The sequence below is a fragment of the Equus przewalskii genome, chromosome 9 (genome assembly GCF_037783145.1).
Source record: "Equus przewalskii isolate Varuska chromosome 9, EquPr2, whole genome shotgun sequence".
Classification (NCBI taxonomy): domain Eukaryota; kingdom Metazoa; phylum Chordata; class Mammalia; order Perissodactyla; family Equidae; genus Equus; species Equus przewalskii.
This window is the reverse complement of record NC_091839.1, coordinates 77,565,043-77,580,900: the sequence shown is the minus strand read 5'-3', so window position 1 is coordinate 77,580,900 and position 15,858 is coordinate 77,565,043. Positions and strand designations below refer to the sequence as shown.

The window sequence follows — 15,858 nt, the reverse complement described above, 5'->3', positions numbered from 1 at the left end:
ACAGTGGCTTTCAGAGAAACTCAGAAGCCACGAGGGCATCCACAGTTCAGCTCAGCTCAGGGCTGCACCCATCCTCCCCTCGTCTCCCCACAGTGGAGTCTCAGTCCTGGGTGGTCTCTTCTAGTTCCCAGGCTGCAGTGGGGCAGGGGACGCTGACTGCGGGAATTCCATCGATATTTAGGGTAGTAACATTTTTACCATATAGCTGCAAATAGTTTCCAATTTGTGTCTTGTCTTTCAGCCTCTCTGTATTGTACATTTTTCACTGCATAAAATTTTAAACTAAATCCTACAAGTGGAGAAAATATGTAAAAAAAAAAAAAATCCAATGGCAGTAAGTTAACATTTCAAATTAATTGGAATTAATGACCATAATCCAATTGAAATCCTAATGGAAATTCTTTTTTTTTTCCAAGCTCAGGTCACAAGATTTTTCATCACCAGCAAAGCCTCTGTCCCCTGGACAAACTGGTCTGTATATGAGAAATGAATGTGGAACATTTCCACTCTGGTAATCCAAAACTCTGACCAATGGTATTGCCCCTCAAATAAGTACTGGGATCTCTGTGATTAATTAAAGAGATAGATGCACAGAAGTGTTTTTTAAAAAATTTTTAGGCAATACCAAAGGTCACAAAATAAGAATTTTACGTCCCTGTCTCTTTTTACTAGTAATTCCTGCCTCTCCCCACTTTGGCTTTATTATATAAGTCAGGAGTTGACAAACTACAGCCTGTGAGCCAAACCTAGCCCTCTACAGGTTTTTGTAAATAAATTTTTATTGGAACACAGCCACTCCAATTCCTTTCACATCTTATCTACGAGACTTCCATGATGTAATGGCAGAGTTGAGTAGTTGCAACAGAGACTGTATGGCCTAAAAAAATTTATCTGGCCCTTTACAGCAAAGGTTTGCCAATCTCTAGAAAATGACAGCATACATACTATCCATGCTGTTCTATCACTTGCTCCCCATTTAACAAGAGCCCAACATTCCATATACAGATCTATTTCTTTCTTTATAGTATAAGAGCATTCCACTGTTTAAACAAATTGCACAGTTTGTTCGAACAGTCTTTTAGGTTGTTTTCTGGTTTTGCTAGTGTAAAAGATATTATCATGTATTTGTGCACACTGTGTCTTTTTTACAAGGGAAACTGCCGAATGAAGGTAACGTGCATTTTTTATGTCAGTAAATATTGCCCAATAGCCAAATGTAAAAAGTTTTAAGACAAAACTGATTGCAGAATGGATTCAATTCCAAAGTGAGACCGACTTCTTTTATTCTCCCTTCTGTTTAGATAATGCTGGGCAGAAAAATACAGCCACAGATACAAGTGAGAAAATAAATATAGTAAGGAAGGTATAACATGGCATAATCTCTGTGCAAAAGAAAAATGTAACTTTAAAATAATACATGTTCATAGAAATGAGAAAGAAAGAGAGGAATATGTATAGAAAATTATGCAACATAGCTTTTCTAGGAGTTAAGGAAAAATAGAAAACTTTATTTTATGATTCTTCAATACAAAAAATCATTTACATTATGGCAAAATTGTCTTATAGATTAGATTAAATAATGGTTTCAAATGTGGGTAAATAGGTCTTTAGTTGCAAAATTTCAGAAACAGGCTGCACTTTTTCCTGATAAAAGTCAAGCCCAGTAAGAAGTTCCACATCTCGGACCCGGGCAACGTGTTCTTTCAATCTTTCTTCAACCCAGTTGGCTTCCTGTTTACCTTCCTGTAAAAGAGAAACAAAAGACTGTTTTCCATAGGCCGTGATTTTTCATTAACAGGAAGATCTTTCATTACTTAGAAGTCCTCCTTTGTCCTGTGTTTTTTTTAATTGAGGGATAATTGCCTTACAACACGATGTTAGTTTCAAGTGTACGACATACTGATTTGATATTTGTTCCTGTAGTTTTTGCCTTAAGACTTTAATTGATATGGCTAACTTTTGTTTATTAAAATAAATAAAACAAAAGTACAAAGAATAGCAAATACAGACCATCACAAAGTCACATTTTAGCCATTTTTATATTGACTTCAGATGTAAATGTTTTTAAAAAACAAAATATTAGAGATGAAGTTAAGTCCCCAATGTTCCTCTACTCAGAGCTAATCATTATCAGGAGTCAGTGTGAATCCAGACTGTTTATAAAATTTTACTGCACGTCAATATACAATATATGGTATTGATTTATGAGTTTTCAAGTTTCCATAAACGATGTTATGAGTGGTATTCTAGGATTACTTTGCATTCAGTGTTATGTTTGTAATCTATGCATAGTGATGTGTCTAGATCTAGTTAAGCCATTTGTTTTTACCTGTGGTTTGTGGTAGCACAGTTTATTTTTTTGTCGCCATGTTGATAGTATTTTTGGCCTTATAAATGATACTGTAATGAATAACTTGGCACCTGCCTCCTGTGTTCAAGAACTTGAGTTTCTAGGATATATAAACGGAATTGCTGGGTCAGAGAGTAGATGCAACTTTGACTCTGCCAGATATGAAACCTAGCACTGCTCAAAGTGTTCACACCAATTCACACTTCCACTGGCAGAGGACGATAACCCCCAACTCCCCGCATCCTTGCCAAACCACGGGGTGAAAGAGAGCTTTATCCTTGTTTAAATTTTATTGCCGTAAGAGATCTTATAGTTGAGTATCTTTTCAGATATTTCTTGGCCATTTGACATTTTTATAGGTTTTTTTACTATACAAAAGTTCAATAATTTAGAGCCATGGATTTCTATGAAATTCCTTATTCTTTATTTACTAATTTTCTGATATTCTTATGATATTGCTAATTTTCAGTTAAATTTTTTTTAAAGCAAGACAGTTTAAAGGTTTGTTTAATTAGATGAGTGTGTGTTAATAACTTTCATTTGACTTCAGTGCAGTGGTTTGTTTTTTTAAATATGCAGCCTTAAAATAAGCAGCTCTTGTTGGAGCCACAGGAAGTATACGGGGAAATTACTTTTTGCTTCTAACCACTGAAGCATTTCTCTGTGTGATATTCATGATGTGAGTTAATTTTTTAAATAATAAATATGCAATATAATAATTCTAGCTTATATTTCCAATGGGAATCTAATTCAGTCTTTTTTTCCTGCCTTTCCTAATGGACATTTCAGCAATATTTAATATTTTTGATCACTTTTTCCTTAAAGTTTCCTCCCAGTTGGTTTATATTACTCTAGGCTCTCCTGGCTTATTTGGTATCCATCCAACTAAATGTTTAATGAACACCTGACAGTCTTCGCTCTTTTAAACTGCAATTAAATGATCTTAAGGTAGAACACATAATTACATGTAGGCAGGGGTGATACTCAAGCTAGTTCGTATCAGGTAGGTCACCGGCACCAACCAATCTGAACAGAGGCCAGCTATAGACAAGTGCTCTGTTTGAATCCAAACAGAGCACGCCAATGGAGCAGCAGAGTTGCAAACACACAGTTTTTATGAGCTATATTTAAATAAATACTTTTGACTGTATATGTAATTGATTTATATATACATATTTGATATATACGTATTAGAACTGTTACATAAACAGAAGTATTCTACACCACTAAAATACAACTCACTTTGTTAGTTTTTGAGGCAATATCAGTTTCAATTTTCTTCTCCACTAAATATATCCTTATTCTCTTTCCTTAACCACTGACAGTCTGGTTGTTGCTGCTATCACGCTAATGAAACTGCCTTGTCAAGGATGACCTCACTGAGCGGATGTTTTTTCGACTGTTCACTTTGTTGATAACCCCAAGTTTCTGAAAATTCCTCCTTTGACCTCCATAGTTCAGACTGCTTACTTGTTTGAACAACTTCTGTTTCCTTAACTAACTAGTTTTTTTCCATCCTGGAAGTACAGGCATTTCCTACATTTCCCTCTTCTCTCTGCTTTCTTCCCTTTGGCAATTTTATTTCACTCCCATGATTTAATTCCAAATCGATCTCTACAGTTCTGATTTCTCTTCCAAGTTCCAAACCTGTGTGTTTTCCAATATCTGCTGAGTGATTTACAATAATGATAGTCACTTGGACTCATGGCAACATTCCCACTTATATGACAGGAATTTAACAATACAAACTTGAGGGAAAAAAGAAAGAGGAAAAGGAGGAGGGCGGAAAGATGGAATAAACAAGGAAAAGAAGAAAGCAAGTGAAGAAATATGAATCTTGTTCCTCAGACCATGTGTGAGGTGGAATCGGGACTCTCTCATTTCTACAACTGCTGCCAGTTCCCTAAACCCCTTCTGGTGGGAGCACCTCCCCACTCAGTGATTAGAATATTTGAAAGTGCAGAATTTGCATACAACATGACCCCTAAAGCAAGCCAAGTGTTTCCTCATTACTTAAAGCACAATTCCCTGTTCCAATGCTGGTGGAAATACTGACTTATTAGCACTTATTAAGGTACAGTTTGTGTACATAACTGTCCTTTCTGGGTGATCTGATTATAGAGGATTTTCTCTGCATGGGATTTCACTTTATGTTGACTTTAGAATGTAACTCCATCACAAAATGTGATTTATTTATAATGGCCATAATTTGCTTACTATTTTTTTGGAATTCTTAGGGTTTTATGTGAAATATCTCATTTAATCCTCATGGCAACTTCATGAGGGGAAGTGACTTTTTTTATACAGTTGAGCAAAGTGATCTTCAGTTATTTACCCAAACACATCAAGTCAATAACTGAACTCAGGATGTCCAACTCCAAAAGCCATGTATTTAAGTTCTATTTTATACTGCTCCTCATATATCCTCCCAGATATTCAATTAGTTTCTCAGTCTAAAGACCACCAAGAGCAAGGTCATCCTTCCCAAAACAACTGATTGTCTTATATATTTCCTGCCCAGTCATGCCTAAATTTTCAGTCACCTTTGACTCTCTTTCATCCTGCCTCTCCCCTCCCACATATCTAATTGACAGCCACATCTTATTAACTTCACAATCTCTTATAATCATAGCTTGGTTTAGGTTTGCTTTATACACATCATATTACGTCTTGTAATTATCTTTATAGATGTTGTATCCTTATTACTATACTGCAGTTCCCTTTAAAATCTTGGATAATGCCTGATTCATTAGTGATGTCTTACTCAACATAGATGATGCCATATTAATTTTGAGATCATCACCGCTTGAATGACCAAGGAAGGCTTCACACCATTTATACTTTACCTTGAAGTGTAGGTGGAAATTTTAGCAGATGTCAAAAAAAGAGCATTCTAGAGGAGAGAAGAGCATGAGCAACAATGTTGAGGTAGGGAAACTCAAGATGTGTTCAAGTAATTTCAAGGACTTCAGTTGGCCTGGAAGTTGGGTCTGTAAGGTCAACTAAGGGTAAATTGTCGAGAGCCTTAAGCACAGGCCGGGAGATTTTTGTTTGCTTATTTTTGTTTTCTTATTCAGGGTAGGTAAAGTTTGTGGATGAGAAAGTATGTCATAATGAAAAACTAAATTTCAAGGGGAATAAATTGGTAGTGGTGTACAGAGGTGAAGAGAAGGAGGACAGGAAACAATGAAGCTACTTAAGGTTCATCTTGAAAAGTCCTAATAGAAGGAAATAAGTGCTAGACCAAGGAGAGCAAATAGTTTCTTCCCGGCACATCCATTCTAAACAATCCATAATGGTTACCTAGAAACTATGCGATAAAGAACTGTTTTGTTTTGTTTTGCTGAGGAAGATTTGCCCTGAGCTAACACCTGTATCAATCTTCCTCTACTTTGTATGTGGGTCACCGTCACAGTACAGCTGACAAGTGGTGTAGGTTCACACCCACGAAGCAAACCCACGAACCGGGGCTGCCAAAGCAAAGTGCGCCAAACTTAACCACTAGGCTATGGAGCCAGCCCCCGAGAACTTTTAATCTTGAGTCAGTGGTAAAGAGCACCACCACACTTTATCAGTCATTAATGTCTGCCACTGGAAGAGGAAGTGCAGAATGGTAGCTCACCCTTGTCTCAACTAAATAAAATTCTGACAAGAAAAGTAGGAAGAAATTCAACTAGACAATAGCTCCTGATAGCTTCTTGTTTGAAAACTCTTCCTCACTCTAGGACTAGGAGTGACCCACTGTTTAGTCTCTAACCTTTGTCCTCCATCTTTAATCACAGAAAGACCATTCAAACACTCACGTTTAAATCCTATCTTCAAGACCCAGCTAGAATGTCACCTTCCCTATCAGGAAGTATTTCTCTCTCAAAACCCTACAGCAATTTTATCTGTCCCTCTTTGTGCCACTTATCTCTTCCTTCTTCTATTTTACTAGGCTTCTAAGGGCATCTAGACTATGAACCCCTTTCAGTAGAATTCCTGTCTGGTTTATCTGTGGATCTCCCATAGTACATAGTATGGTGCAGGCAGTTATGTGTTGAACACCTGAAAGAACAGAGATGAATCCCAATGTGGCCTAGAACCTAAGCTTTAATATCCAGTGTTTAATAGCTTATTGAATTTTCCATGCGAACACCCATTTCTACAAACTTGACATGCCTAAACTTAATTATCCTATCTATCTGCCAAAATAGGTCTCATTCCCCACTTCCCTCTTTCTTTTTCCTAATTACCTACGTTTAAAATCTCTGATTCATCTTTGACTTTCCCTTTCCCTTTGGCTCTTGCATCCAGTCAATTACTAAATCTTCTGCATTTTTCACTCCCTCAGTGGAAGATTCTTCCTGATCCTCAATCTATTCAAATTCTGCCCATCCTTCATCCTGGCCATTTGTCATCCTTCAGGGCCCAGTCCTACTCCCACCTCATATCATGTAAGCTTTATTACTATTACAGCCAAATGTGTTTTAAATTTGAAACACTAAATCTTTATAAGAGTATTTAGCAATTAATCCAAAATTTGTGACATTTCATTTTTTAATTTTTAAAATAATTCTTATATTATTGACTGACCCATTTACGTGTCTATATTTCATTTATACTCACTTATATATCAAAATTATACCTGAACTCCTTTAGGGCAGAGACAATGTATTCCTCCTCGCTTCATTATAAAGAGTTTCTATCAGAATATTGTGCAATTAAAAAGATCTGAACAGACGTTTTTCCAAAGAAGATATGCAGATAGCCAATAGGCACATGAAAAGATGTTCAACATCATTAACTACCAGGCAAATGCAAATCAAAACTACAATGAGATATTACCTCACTCCCATCAGAAGGGCTGTAATTAATGAGACAGGAAACAATAAGTGTTGGAGAGGCTGTGGAAAAGAAGGGAACCCACATACACTGCTGGTGGAAGTAAAAACTGGTGCAGCCACTGTGGAAAACAGTAAGGAGATTCCTCAAAAAATTAAGAATAGATCTACCACGTGATCTAGCTATTCCACTGCTGGGCATTTATCCAAGGAACATGAAAGCATGAATGCATAAAGATACATGCTCCCCTATTTCATCACAGCATTATTCACGATAGTCAAGACTTGGAAGCAACCTAGGTGTCCATCAACGAATGAAGGGATAAAGAAGATGTGGTATATACACACAATGGAATACTAAGAAATGAGGAAATCTGGCCATTTGTCAAAATACGGATGGACCTTGAGGGTATTATGCTAAGCTAAATAAGTCAGAGGGAGACAGTCAAATACTGTATGATCTCACTTATAAGTAGAAGATAAAAACAATGACAATCAAACACACAGAAACAGAGATTGGATTGGTGGTTACCAGAGGGGCAGGGGGGAGGCAGGAGGGTGAAAGGGGTGATTAGGCATGTGTGTGGTGATGGACTGTAATTAGTCTCTGCGTGGTGAACATGATGTAATCCAAACAGAAATCGAAATATATAACGATGTACACCTGAAATTTATATAATGTTATACACTAATGTTACCTCAGTAAAAAAAAAAAACAAACAAACAAAAAAAGGAATATCATGCATTTAATAGGTACTCAATACATTTGCTGAGTAACTTCAGTAAAACCCAATCACCAAGATATATATTTTTTTCTATAAAGAACATGGATGCAAGTTGAAGTAACTATTTACATATAATTTGCCTTGAGCCAAAAAGATTTTCAGGTAGACTAATACATGATGTTAACAAAGGAATGCTCCTTGAACCAACTTATTTTGTGTATGTATATATGTAATTAATTTCAGACCTCATGTTTCAAGTTGATGGGGTTTTTATACTCACATAGTCATTCAGGAAGCGTTAATTTCATGCCAACTTTGGAACAGAACTTTAAAGTTTGTGTCCAGAATCAAAATATTAGTAAGATGCCACCCTTCCCCTTATTAGTGAGTTTGAATAAAATGTATATAAATAAAATACATAAGATATTCAAATATAAACACATGTTCATGTAGACATATAGATGTTTAAATTGATATTAATTACATAGGGATCAACAGTCAAAGGAAAAGTTTAAAAATGAGGTCATTTTTAGTACAACTCTACCCACAAAACACCTGAAAAATGTACTGCTGTAGTCAGAGCCACTTTTACGAAAGGCCGATGAGCTCTGACTCATCATTTCTCCTGCCCGGGACTCTCCCAGGGTGTACTCACAGGGCAGCTCTCCACATTGGTGGGTCGGTGAGGGATGACAAAGGGCAGGACGTCCAACCACCCAGGGCAAACGTCAGGGGTGTGGCTCTTATTTTTACAGCTAGTCAGCACCACAAAGTAGTGTGTTGGGATGGGAACACTGGTGTTGACTACGTATCTGAAATAATAATTGAAAAGATTTGGTGTTACACTTTTGTTTCTAAAGATTAAAAATGTCTTTATATATTTTTAAAGGAATGCCAAGGTAAAAATAGCATAAAATAAAGTAAATAAATAGAAAGTACAAAATCTTCTCTCATATTTTTTTACTTCAATGAGCCAGAGACTTAGAGAAGTCCAAATTTGGTCATTTTAATATTATGGGAAAATATTAGAATACAAAGAAAAGCAGAGCATGATACTATGCCTGCTGGGTTTCCTAGTTCTGCTGACTTCATAATTCATGTGACATTCTCTAATAGAAGAGGGGCTGGGGCAGAGCCCTGATTTCAACTCCAGCTGCATACTTCCACTAGATGTTTCCCTATGGACTAACCCTCTCACATCCTATGACTTACTAAATTTCCTCTACTTCAACATGGAGGTCATCCTGTGCTACCAACTTCACAGTGTAGATACAGAGATAAATCCATACAACTGATATGAGATCCTTGAGTTTCAGATAATGAACATGAAAGTGCTTTTAAACGTTTTAAGTGCAAAATAAAGGTAAGTTATTAGTGTGAGTCCACTGAAAGGAATATGAGCTGGTATTACTGTGATTCAGAATTTCTACGTGGTCTCAAGGAAGACTGTCTGGGTTCGTATTCAGCCTTTACCACCTTCTAATTGTGGAACATAGACAAGTTACTTAACCCCTCTGTGCCTCAGTTTTCTCATCTGTAAATGGGGGCTAATGGAATCTAATACAGGAACATTTTTTGGATTAAATAAAGTCTATGAAAATGCCTAGAAAAGTACCAAGCACGCAATAGAGTGCAAACAAAGAGTTTGCTAGAATTATTAAATGGTGAAATATAGGACCAATAAACACTGAAATAAGGACAAGGCAAACAAAATAGGAAGGGGCCACACACTTAGTAGTCATAAATGTCACTTTATGGGAAGGTGTAGGTAGAAATCATTGCTCCAGATAATCTATGCTTAGACAGTACAATTGTTTAGTTTGGCTCTTCCTACGTTTTGGTAATAAAGAGAAGTAACAGATGGTACTTCTAAACCTCTCTATTCCTGCGTGCTGCATTCAAAGGTAATTCTTAGCAACCTGTTAGGACCAGGTTTAGTACAAAGATGTACAGTCTGGAAGGACTAGTCTTCTACATGAAGCCTACACCCTCTCCTGAGAGATACTCTTACGAATCATTCACTAGGAGAAAATATTATGAACCACCACTCCTTCATTTTTTAATTTATTATATTGCAGGACTGGTTCTACATTTATCAATAGTACAGTGAGTCGGCCCTATCTCCTTAACTCTTACTGAATCACACTTTTCCTCTGCCCAATAGTTTAGAAACGTTCCAAATAAAAATTTTGCTAAGCTTTTCCTGGACATTTTTTCCTTGCCCTTTTCTAGTTTAAATTTTTGCCATATAAAGTTTTGGCTAAATATTTAGGTAGTATAGTAGAAAATAGTCAACAATAACATCCCTACATACATATACTTTGTAATGTTTAGAATACGGAGCTTTTATTTAAAATACTGAGGGTTTCCCTCATGCTACACTATTGCAAATCAAAGAGTCCATTTCGTTTCAAATTACTCACTCTATAATTTCATTTGAAGCATCAAAACGACCATCATAATTATAATCAAATACTGGTCCACTGACCACATTTATTCCATTTCTTTCCACGGCATGTTTTACAAGAAGAACACTGTGGAAGTAATCCCATATTTCTAAAAACAAAAGAATAAGGTGTTGAAAATATCTACCTCTACTAAATATGGAATTATTTTCTACTATAGACAGGTACATTTATATAGAATCAAATTCTGCTTCAATAATGGTCAGTGGTGATTGGAAAATTCTGCAAAATAGTTCATGCAATGAAAATGGCCATATTGATGATAGCTTTTTGTTGTTGATGTGGTTGCAGTCTTGAAATTACAGTTAAGTATGTCTCCAAATTCCTCCCTAGGGCTGAGTTGCTTTGGGGACAGTGAGTATTAAACATGCCAGAAAACACACACTGCCTTATTAGTTATGACTCTAGGGAAAAACACTCATCATCATATAGACACTTATGATGAGTGTCCATAAAACTTTGTTTTGTGAATAGCTCTTTACAGTTAAATTAGGGTTAAAAACAAATTATAAAAATTCATATGAAAAGAATTATGTCGGAGATTCTTCCTGTTTCTATATTTAAAACATTAGAACAAAATGACTCAATATCAGAAACAAATTGCAATAAAAGATCTGTTTAGTTTGTAAGTTCATAGAGTCACGTAGGTATTTTTAAATTAATAATCTAAATATATACTTACTTTTGAATTCTTCATACATAGGAACCAAATTACTTGTAATTAAAGCATCATATTGACTCTCAGAAGTTCTGTTGTTCGCTGCAAAACAAGTGAAATTTATTAAATCTAGCTATAAGAGAAAATATAACATATTACATAATGGGCAAATTACTACTACTGTCAATTTATTAGCAGTCAAAACACCAAGATACTAAGCACTCTCCCGTCAGTCGAGGTCATCAGTAATGCAGGCAGTTCCACACATTTGATACCTGCAGTGGGTTGAATGGAGACCCTCAAAAAGATGTGTCCAAGTCCTGACCCCTGTACCCATGAGGGGGAAAGTGGGAAATAGGGTCTGTGCAGATGTGATTAAGGTAAGGGTCTCGAGATGAGGTTATCCTGGATTTAACGTGGGCTCTAATCCAACCACTGGCGCCCTCATAAGGAGAGTGAGGGCTGAGAAGAGGAGAGACCCAGGGAGAAGCATGTGAAGACTGAGGCAGAGACTGGAGCGACGCAACCACACAAGCCAAGAGACGCCTGGAGTCCCAGAAGCTGGAAGAGGTAAAGAAGGATTCTAGGGGCTGGTTCCGTGGCTGAGTGGTTAAGTTCTCGCGCTCCGCTGAGTCAGCCCAGGGTTCAGATCCTGGACGCAGATATGGCACTGTTCCTCAGGCCACGTTGAGGCAGTGTCCCACATCCCACAACTAGAAAGACCTGCAACTAAGATATACAACCATGTACGGGGGGTTTGGGAAGATAAAGCAGGAAAAAAAAAAAAGGAAGAAGATTGGCAACAGTTGTTAGCTCCAGTGCCAATCTTTAAAAAAAAAGAACGATTCTTCTCCGGAATCTCTCAGTCAAAGGGGCGGGGCCCTGCCGACACCTGGATTTCAGACTTCTGGCCTCCAGAACTCTGAGAGAATACATTTCTGTTGTTACAAGCCACCAACTTGGTGGCAATTTGTTACAGCAGCCCTAGGAAACAAACATAACATCAACATGAACACACAGCAGTTGAATGTGCACAGAATAATAATGCGATTACAAATCGCTCTTCCAAAATACAATTTTCTTAAGAAAGTGAGTTTTAACCCAATGAAGACTGCTGACTGATGACACCGCAAATGACTGGCTCTGAGGACTTGTGGAGGTGCCGTCCAGCAGAGTGAGGGCTGGGCGCGTGCTCTGGACGCAGACTGCCCAGATTGGAACCCCAGCTCCACCGCCTACCAGCTGAACCCCCGAGCAATGTGCTCTGTCACTTGGGCTCCATCTGTCTCACGGCGTCCCTCTCACAGAAATAGGGTGAGGATTTAAAAGCTGCAAGCCTAAAAATGCATATTATAATACCTTTTATATTTAAACTGCACTTGGGTATCTTAGCGAAGACAAGTGAAAGGCCAAGGGGTGGGCACCAGAAGGCAAGGACGAACAAGTTGCTGGTGTTTTTTCCCTTAAGGTTTCACATGCTGTTCACTGTCCTCAGATCCCCTACAAGCCTTTTCTACTCTTTAAATGGAAAGTTGGGACCACAATCAGCATAACAGTACCTCCTTTCAGAGAAAAATAACCATCAGCTTATAATGGAATTTCTAACCAACAATTTACAGTGGAAAGCTAGAAGGGAGTTTCATTTTCGCCTTAATATTTTTTTAGATAAGCTGCTTAGTTATTAATTTCATTTCCTTGATGAGGCAAACATTTATATATCAACCAATATCTTATGGCTTAACAGACACAATTTTATATGCCAGTTTAAACAATTTCATTAATAAAATGTTGCAACTATTTACGTTTATCCCAGGGTTTGCACAAGTTTGGTAGTTCTAATTGTCTCTATGTATTTTAATAAGATATATCAGTTTATTTGTCCTAATTCCATGTTAGGGGCTTAAATTGCTGTGCTACTTGTCTTTGTTAAGCCTTTCTTTTTTCCCATTATAAATCTCACAATCTCTAAGCTATAAATGTCTAAAGGACCTCTTTGGTCCTGGCTTCCAGAAAATGAAGTCAATTATCAGGAGTAAACCCATTCCCAGAAGCTGAAAGTGCCGACAATCTCACGGGTGAGTTAATGAAAATGACATTTCCTGCTGAACAGGGAAGAGATTTGAGTTTTAGAAAAATAACCCCGGCTTTCCCATGTTCCCAAGAGGGAGAGACGCTTTTTCAAATGAACTTAAAGTTCATTCAGCTACTTAATCCACAGTTTAAAATTGTTGAGCCTATGCCATAAGAGGCCTGAATTCTTGCCTGAGCTCTCTCACAGCTGCATTCTCCGCACAGCCCTGAGCTTGGGCAGTAGCCAGAAGAACTGTTTTGTTAGACGTTTGTGTCCCTCCCCAAAGAATCTTCAGTTTTAAAATTAAACTTAAACCTGCCAAACCCTCTGAACATCTGGGCCGATTGGAGCTGCCCTGTGGTTCCTACTGCAGGTGGTATCAGTCTCATGATAGCTGTCACTCTGCTTCGGGTCCGCCCACAACCCCTGGAGGCCTCCAGGCAGCTCCTTCAGCCAGAGCAGGTAGTTTGGGGGAGGGGGGAGCGTATGTTTAAGGCACATGCCCACAGCCAGCTGATAAGGGCTTTCTAAGCTGCTGCTCTCAAAAAGAGTTATACCAACCAGGAGGATAGAGGAAGCCGTGGGTGATATTCTTGTCTGCTAAATAGAAGGAACATTTTTGGCTCTCAGAAGGAGCAACCCTGACATCAGCCCGCAGACAGTCTGGGACAGTGGGAGGAAGAGGCGATGTGTCTCCCTGTCGAAAGAGAGAAAAGGAAAAAAAGAGAAAATAACGCCCACAGCATGGCTCACCCATCACCTTATATGGTTTGTAACTTCCCTAGAATGTTTTTCACTTAACCTTTTCTTATTTTCTTAGTGAATCAGGTCTATGCAAGCAATGTAAATGGACGTCTTCAGCAATGTTTTCTTCTGTGGTTCCCTTCTGGTTAGGGACACAGGGAGGGCAAATCAAATACACCTTGGAAAGGAATATTTGCAGAATGAAACCTCAACTGAGAGCAAAAGAATAATGGGAGCTACTGCTAAAAACCAAAATCCTTTTCAGGATCGATTTTTTAGCTGGGGACATATGTTGTATTTCAATAAAAATGGAAAATAACAGTTTATTTAAAAAATACATATATGAACTAAGGACATTATTCTTCAGTTGGCAAGAACTTATAATCAACCCAGAATTAATTCAAAGAAAAGCTCTCGTTGTCAAAACTTACTTATTTGGGGATTTAAATAAATATGTAGCTATGCTTCATTCATCATGAAGTAGAAGAATATATTTTTTAATAATTTTCTTTGTAGCTCCATTTAAAGACTAATACAATAATTTATTCTCTACCAGCCATCCTATAATTGTGCTGCCTAATTCAAGAATTTAAGGTAATACAGTATTACATAGTTGTCATAATTTTGACTAACATATAATCATAAATAAGTAAACATTTCGCTATCCATTTCATTTTTTCCGAGATTTTGATTTTTATGCCCTCTACAGCCCATAATATATATACTTCTTCACAAATTATTTTTATAACTTATAAAAAAGAAGATTAAATTAAATTAGGATGTCCTTCCTCTATTCACTGCATTGTACTAAAAGCAAAAATTAGCTTCGAGCCTAAAACGTATGTGGTGATCATTTAAAACTATATGCATGTATCAAATCACATTGTACACCTTAAACTTACAGTGTTATATGTGAATTCCATCTCAATAACGCTGGGCAAAATATAAGAAAATAAAATGTACAAGATCAATTCACAAGGGAAAAGGCAGAATACACCGTGTACTACATTCATAGGCAGGAGAACACCATGAGAAGGTATAGAGCAGGCAGGAGATGAAGATGAGGGAAGTCTGGGGAAAGCCAACCAGATAATGTGCCCCTAACACACTGCAACACTCCAGGTGGAAAACGCTATACAGAAGTTGAGTAGATTTCCCAACTTGACAGAACACATTTACCTCTGCTCCCTTCTAAAAGCCCATTTAAAAAGACAGTAATGATGAAGATACTTCTCAAATTTTTCATAAGCTGGAAATCAGATAAAGATTTTGTTTATTATTGTAGCCTGACTTCAGAGACCAGTAAACACTGACAACAAAGAGCCTATGGTTAGGGAAAACACAAAGAAGCTGATTCCTACCGCAGAACCTCAAGGGTAGAAATTGGAGTTTCCTAAAGACAGGGGATGTATGTAGGGCTGGAAAGAAAAGTATAGGTTGAAAATCTGTACAAGAAGCTAGACAGAATATTTACTCACTGGAGAGGCTGAACCAGAGGGATGATCAGACTAAAGGACACAAGACATCCAGAGAGCAGGTGTGCCATATTGAAAGTAACGAGATTAAATAAAAATCTATATGCCGAATGGTAAGATTTCCCCCAGTCTCATTGCCCCCATGTAGCCTGCCAATCTTATATGCTGGGTCAGATTAGAAGTTTCCTTTCTTTGGAAAACAAAGTAGCCTTGAAAGGAAAATTAGATACTTACAATTGGGAGTCCCCAACAAAATGGCTGGCTCTCGTCCTGATCAACCTACAGTGAAGCCTATCAGCTGGCAAGCCCCAGCCATGTTCCTCACCCTTAAAATATGAGCCAGCTGCCAAGGACCACCAGACATTTTCAGGGCAGGGGGAGAACCAAGAAGAAAGAGAGACAATGCAGAGAGCAGAAAAACTCGCTCCTCAGGGAGAAAAGAGTACATATGGCATCCGTATAGAAAGAACAGAAAGCATAGAAAAGGAAAGAGATAACAGAAAGAGCTCTTGGGATTTAAAAATATAATAGCAGAAATAAAATATTC

The 15,858-nt window shown here is 37.6% G+C and overlaps 1 protein-coding gene across 12 annotated transcripts in view; it reads right to left on the bottom strand.

Moving 5' to 3' along the window:
• Nucleotides 1–1,476: 1,476 nt before the first annotated feature.
• The window catches only part of LOC103544232 (ectonucleotide pyrophosphatase/phosphodiesterase family member 3-like), a 112,718-nt gene continuing 98,336 nt past the window's right edge, over nt 1,477–15,858 (bottom strand). For 5 of the 12 annotated variants that reach the window (XM_070557165.1, XM_070557168.1, XM_070557170.1 and 2 more), the window contains 5 exons: nt 13,654–13,789; nt 11,046–11,123; nt 10,322–10,454; nt 8,554–8,710; nt 1,477–1,743 (listed from right to left, as the gene is read on the bottom strand). In XM_070557165.1, coding sequence (XP_070413266.1) covers nt 1,573–1,743; nt 8,554–8,710; nt 10,322–10,454; nt 11,046–11,123; nt 13,654–13,789 — 675 coding nt within the window. In that variant the 3' untranslated portion in view covers nt 1,477–1,572. Of the gene's footprint in view, nt 1,744–5,394; nt 7,296–8,553; nt 8,711–10,321; nt 10,455–11,045; nt 11,124–11,913; nt 12,006–13,653; nt 13,790–15,858 lie in introns of those variants that run through there. The other 7 variants (XR_011522117.1, XR_011522120.1, XR_011522118.1 and 4 more) reach the window with 6 other exon arrangements.